The sequence below is a fragment of the Rhinopithecus bieti genome, unplaced genomic scaffold (genome assembly GCF_001698545.2).
Source record: "Rhinopithecus bieti isolate Rb0 unplaced genomic scaffold, ASM169854v2 scaffold_13348, whole genome shotgun sequence".
Lineage (NCBI taxonomy): Eukaryota > Metazoa > Chordata > Mammalia > Primates > Cercopithecidae > Rhinopithecus > Rhinopithecus bieti.
This window is the reverse complement of record NW_016808764.1, coordinates 7,531,327-7,537,609: the sequence shown is the minus strand read 5'-3', so window position 1 is coordinate 7,537,609 and position 6,283 is coordinate 7,531,327. Positions and strand designations below refer to the sequence as shown.

At 45.4% G+C, this 6,283-nt stretch overlaps 1 protein-coding gene across 5 annotated transcripts in view; it reads right to left on the bottom strand.

Moving 5' to 3' along the window:
- The window catches only part of SLC5A11 (solute carrier family 5 member 11), a 60,511-nt gene that overhangs the window by 31,565 nt on the left and 22,663 nt on the right, over positions 1–6,283 (bottom strand). For all 5 annotated transcript variants that reach the window (XM_017887124.1, XM_017887128.1, XM_017887127.1 and 2 more), the window contains one exon: positions 420–555. In XM_017887124.1, coding sequence (XP_017742613.1) covers positions 420–555 — 136 coding nt within the window. The remainder of the gene's footprint in view (positions 1–419; positions 556–6,283) is intronic.

Here is a 6,283-nt window from a genome sequence, read left to right as displayed (position 1 = left end):
AAAAAAAAAAAAAGAAAGGACTGGGTGTGTTGGCTCACACCTGCAATCTCAGCACTTTGAGAGGCCAAGGCAGGAGGATAGCTTGAGGCCAGGAGTTCAAGACCAGCCTTGGCAACATAGCAAGACCACATCTCTATTTTTTAAAAAACATTAGCCAGGCATCGTGGTGCATACCTGTAGCCCCAGCCACTCGGGAGACTGAGGTGGGAGGATTGCGTGAGCCCAGTAGTTCAAGATTACAGTGAGCTATGACTGCATCACTGCACTCCAACCTGAATGACAGAATGAGACTCTGTCTTAGAAAAAGAGAGAAAGGACTGTAGTTACATTCTCTTGAGGCTTCTAATAATATGTTTAGAATAATTCACATGGTCTGAGACTCACATACCGATGACCTCTTCTCCTAGCTGTGTTCTCACCTGGGAAGAGGATGCGGCTAACCATCCCAGGGAACACCATTATGAAGAGGGGCAGCACCTTCAGGTACGCAGCCATCAGAGCACCTCCTTTGGCATGGGACAGGTTCTTGGCAGCCAGAGTCCGCTGGACAATCACCTGGAAAAGATCAAGGGGGTTGGAAACTGGGAATGCTGATAAGGTTTGGCTGTGTCCCCACCCAAATCTCATCTTGAATTGTAGCTCCTATAATTCCCACATGCTGTGGGAGGGAGCCAGTGGGAGATAATTGAATCATGGGGGCAGTTTCCCCCATACTGTTCTCATGGTAGTGAATATGTCTCATGAGATCTGATGGTTTTATAAGGGGAAACCCCTTTCACTTGGCTCTCATTCTGTCTTTGCCTGCTGCCATCCATGTAAGACGTAACTTGCTCCTTCTTGCCTTCTGCCATGATTGTGAGGCCTCCCCAGCCATGTGGAACTGTGAGTCCATTCACCCTCTTTATAAATTACCCAGTCTCGGGTATGTCTTTATCAGCAGTGTGAGAATGGACTGTATTAAAAGGCTTTCTCTTAAGGCAAAAAGGGTGTGTTTAGCCTCTTGGTAGGTGTAGGAGACTTAGGATCTTGGTTTGCCACGCTTGTGTTTGAAGAAACATCTCTTTCCTATGCTTAGTCCCTGTGGTCTAATTCAGGTAGCTAAGACACCCACCCCATTCCCTCCCTACTCTTTTATCCAGGCCAATTAAATGCCTGACCAATTTAAAGTCCTCCACAGAATTATTCCACCTCTCTGGCTACCATGATCCATTAAGGAAAAGCATGTCCCCAAGGCAATCCAACCATACCTCTCCATGGAATTTCTTCCTTAAAAAGGCAAAGGAGGCCAGGTGCAGTGGCTCACGTCTGTAATCCCAGCACTTTGGGAGGCTGAAGCAGGAGGATTGCTTGGGGATGGGAGTTCAAAACCAGCCTGGCCAACATGGTGAAACCCCATCTCTATAAAAAATACAAAAATTAGCTGGGTGCATTGGTGTATGCTTGTAATCCCAGCTACTTGGGAGGCTGAGACAGGAGAATCACTTGAACCCAGGAGGTGGAGGTTGCAATGAGCCAAGATTGTACCACTGCACTCCAGCCTGGGTGATAGAATGAGACTCTGTCCCCCCCCCCAAAAAAAAGAAAAAAGAAAAAAGAAAAAAAAAGAAAAGAAAAGGAAAGAGGTTTCCTAACTCCTGGTGCCTCCTTTGCAATTGCTAACTGTGAACAAGGTGTAGAGCCTGGCTGCATCTCTGCCATCATATGGGATGGCCTCTTTGAAACCAAGTCATCACAGAGAAAAGAAAACCAGGAAATGGAGAGAAAGACAATGTGTGATGATGTAGTATCAGAGACAGGCAGTCTGGGTTCAAATTCTACCTCCCCACTTCCCGCCTATCTGACCTTGGGCAAGCAGCTTCACCTCTCTTGGCGTCTGTTTCCTCATCTATGAAATGAGCATAATATCAGTGCAGTTTTGAAAATTAGAGAAGTGAAAGTACTTAGAATAGTTAGAATATGACACATAGTAACTGCTTCATAAATATTAGTTGTTTCCATTGCCATTAACCACCTCTGGACTCCCCATCATGTAAGTTTTTAAAAATGCCTTTTTTTTTTTTTAAGAGATGGGGTCTCACTCTGTTGCCCAGGCTGAAATGCAATGATGTGATCATAGCTCATTGCAGCCTCAAAGTCCTGGGCTCAAATGATCCTCCCGCCTCAGTCTTTCAAGTAGCTGGGACAATAGGCATGAATCACCACACTGAGCTAATTTGTAAAATTTTTATTTAGAGAGGGGGTCTTGCTATATTGCTGTATTGAGGAGGCTGGTCTTGAACCCCTGGCTTCAAACAGTCCTCCTGCCTCAGCCCCCCAAGTAGCTATGTCACCACGCTTGGCTACATTTTATGTTTATTTTTATTTTTTTGTAGAGACAGACATTCACTATGTTGCTCAGGCTGGTCTCCAACTCCTGATGTCAAACAACCCTCCTGCCTCAGCCTCCCAAAGTGCTGGGATTATAGGCCCAGAAAAAAAGGGCCTTTTTATCCTTAAACTATTTTTTCCACACAAACAACTAAATGAATCCTCACTAAATCATCAAAGAACCCTTAATGAGAAGAGTGTAGTGAGGTAAGACTTGCTGCAAACCCCATACCACAGCCCCAGTAATTATTTTAGATTTCACAGCACATTTTGGTGAGGAGAGAGATGTCACCTGGGGCGGCATTTCATCTGCAGAATCCATGGGACTGAACCTTGTCAGAGACAGTTGCCTGAAGGCATCAGTATGCTCCAGGACAGTGTGAAATATGCAGTTTTTGTTAATGACCTAACTGCATTAGCAGTGAGACAAACCGGGCTTAGTGAACACGTTTCAAGGACAGGTACCCATGCCCACTGGACACAACGCATTCAGCCAGTCAGAATTCAAAAAAGCTCTGATCACAAGCTGGCCATCCAACGGAGGGGTCCCCTCCCTCCCTTCCCCTCTCCTCCCCTCTCCTGTCCTCTCCTTTCCTGTTTCCTGTCCTCTCCTTTCCTATTTTCTTTTCTTTTCTTTTCCTTTCTTTTCTTTTCTTTTCTTTTTTGAGATGGAGTCTCGCTCTGTCACCCAGGCTGGAGTGCAGTGGCGCGATCTCAGCTCACTGCAAGCTCCGCCTCCCGGGTTCAGCCATTCTCCTGCCTCAGCCTCCCGAGTAGCTGGTACTACAGGCTCCTGCCACCACGCCCAGCCAATTTTTTGTATTTTTGGTAGAGACGGTTTTTAGTTTCACCGTGTTAGCCAGGATGGTCTCGATCTCCTGACCTCGTGATCCGCCTGCCTCGGCCTCCCAAAGTACTGAGATTACCAGTGTGAGCCACTGTGCCCAGTTAAGTGGTTCTTAATAAGTAACATCTCAGTTGTGGGGGAAAAAGTGAGCTAAGAGGAAAGAAAATGCAATCTGAATATGTGGGGAGGAGGGGTTATGGTTAGCTACGTCAGCCATCTGTTATGGCATCTGTCATCTAGCCACTTTATCTTTCCTTGCTTTTTCCATAATAATCATGTATAAATTTTCCCTTCCTTGATGTGGGAAAGGAGGAGGGACAGTTGTCATGGTGCAGCACGGTGACCAGGGAGCAGACGTCTGCACAGAAATGCAGCTGGGGGTGGGTTCCTGGAATTGAGAGCATCCAATAGGTGCGGTACAATGAATGAATGGAGCAATTGAAAGTGCAGACAGACTTAGGTGTGAATCCCCCCACCAGCTCTTTGTGATCTTGGATGAGTTCCTTAACCTTTCCAGGCTCAGCTCTCTCATCTTGTAAAATGGGGGTGATAACTGTGCTTGCTTTTCAGGTGTCTAGCAGCTCTTTAGCAAAGAGAGCAGTCATGATTATTGTCATTGTCATCATCACCGCTGTTGTTAGATGAAACCAGAGAAAGAAGTTCCAACAGGTCAATGAAATAGAAATAGATGAGAGTAGGATTAGATAGTGGAAACCGGATCAGAGAGCTGTAGGTCAGAAGTTCAGATATCTGTCTGAGCGCGGTGGCTCATGCCTGTAATCCCAGCAGTGTGGGAGGCCAAGGTGGGTGGATCACTTGAAGTCAGGAGTTTGAGACTAGCCTGGCCAACATAGCAAAACTCTATCTCTACAAAAAATACCAAAGATTAGCTGGGCGTGATGGTGCCTGCCTATCGTCCCAGCTACTCAGGAGGCTGAGGCATGAGAATTGCTGGAACCCAGGAGGCAGAGGTTGCAGTAAGCCAAGATCGCACCACTCTACTCCAGCCTGGGTGACAGAGAGAGACTTTGTCTCAAAACTAATAATAATAATAAATAATAAAAATAAATAATAAAAAAGAAGTTCAGAAACCTGAAAAGAGTAAACACTGGTTCAATAAAAGAAGAAGGAGGATGGTCTCGGGGGAATACCTGGGCAGGTGAAATTGTCACTGGCTGGTTTTTACAAATGACTTTCTCCCAGTGGCAGAATGGGTCAACTGTCTTTTTCTGTTTTGTTTTGTTTGTTTTTGAGACAGAGTGTTGCTGTGTTGCCCAGGCTGGAATTACAGGCATGAGCCACTGTGCCCGGCATAATTAATTAATTAATTTTTTGAGATGGAGTCTCACTTTGTTGCCCAGACTGGAGTGCAGTGGCATGATCTCGGTTCACTGCAACCTCCACCTCCTGGGTTCAAGTGATTCTCTTGCCTCAGCCTCCTGAGTAGCTGGGATTACAGGTGCTCGCCACCACACCTGGCTTTTTTTTTTTTTTGTATTTTTAGTAGAGACGGGGTTTTGCCATGTTGGCCAGACTGGTCTCAAACTCCTGACTTCAGGTGATCCACTCGCTTTGACCTCCCAAGTGTTGGGATTACAGGTGTGAGTCACCGCACCTGGCCGGGTCTGTTAAAATTAAAGCCCATGATGTTAGCCTGGATCAATCCTGTTTCTCAGGGTGTCTCCTATCTGAGATTTGCTAAGGAGGTGAAGGGGGTCTCTCTCTTAAAGGGGCAGTACATGTGCATTGCTCTCATCACTGCCTTGGTCGTTAGCTCTTGGCTCAAAGGAGGGCTGGCCTATGGATGGGACCTGGGTTTCATTTTCTGTGAAGTCTCCTGCATCAAATCCATTGTCCAATGCCATGATTATTGCTTTAATTAAACTCTCATCAGCCCTCATTATGCAGTATAACTCCCCAAGTGATACATAGGCCTCTGATGTTTCATGTAACAGAAAAAGAATATTTGAACACGTGATATATTCACTCAGTTTAAAACCCGAGAAAATATCATATGCAGTGAATCAGCTCCCACTCATCCTTCCCACCTGCCCTGCCTCCCTGCCCACAGGTATCCACTCTTCTTAGTTTTGTATACATCTGTCCAGAGTTTATGCACATATAAGCAAACACAAATATTGATTCTATTCTCTCTTTTTTTTTTTAAACACAAAAGGGCTTCTTGTACACATGGTTCTGCATTTTTATTTTCTCCTCTCTTTTTTCACACCAGTTATGTATCTGTCTTTGCTCTGGGTGTGCCTTCTGCTGCAAACTCTTTCTCCAAAAATCACGGGGAACTCTCGTTCTTCTACAAAGTCTTTGGTCAAAGGTCATTTCTCAATGACACCTCCCCTAAGCACCCTACATTATTTGAGACAGGGTCTTGCTGTCTCAAGCCTGTTGCCCGGGCTGGAGTGCAGTGATGCAACCTCAACTCACTGCAGCTTTGACCTTCTGTGTTCCAGCGATCCTCCCACCTCAGCCTCCTAAGTAGCTGGGACTCCAGGCGCACACCACCATGCCTGGCTAATTTTTAATTTTTTTTTTTTTTGAGACAGGGTCTCACTATGTTGCCCAGGTTGGTCTCAAACTCCTGGACTCAAGTGAGCCTCCCGCCTCAGCCTCCCAAAATGCTGAGATGATAGGTGTGAGCCACCTGTCGCCCCGTTTTAAATTGCACTACCACACTCTCAATCTCCTTGACCTCACTCTACTGTTTAAAATGATATTTATCACGTTTTAACATCTCACATAATTTACTTATTGTCTCTGTCTACTCCCATTAGAAGAAGGGAAGCTCCACAAGGGCAGAGAGCTTTGTTTGATTTATTAGCTCCTGATTTTAAGTGCCCAGAAGAGTGCCTGGTATGTAGAGGACACCCAGTGTGTATTTGTTGAACAAATAATGTCCAATAGGAGTTTTAACCCCCATTTAAAAGGTATCATCTCCTTTGCCTACTGGATATTCCCAATTAAAAATAAATAAATAAATAACACCTAATACATTAAGCAAAGTGTATTAGGCCGGCTGCAGTGGATCACACCTATAATCCCAGCACTTTGGGA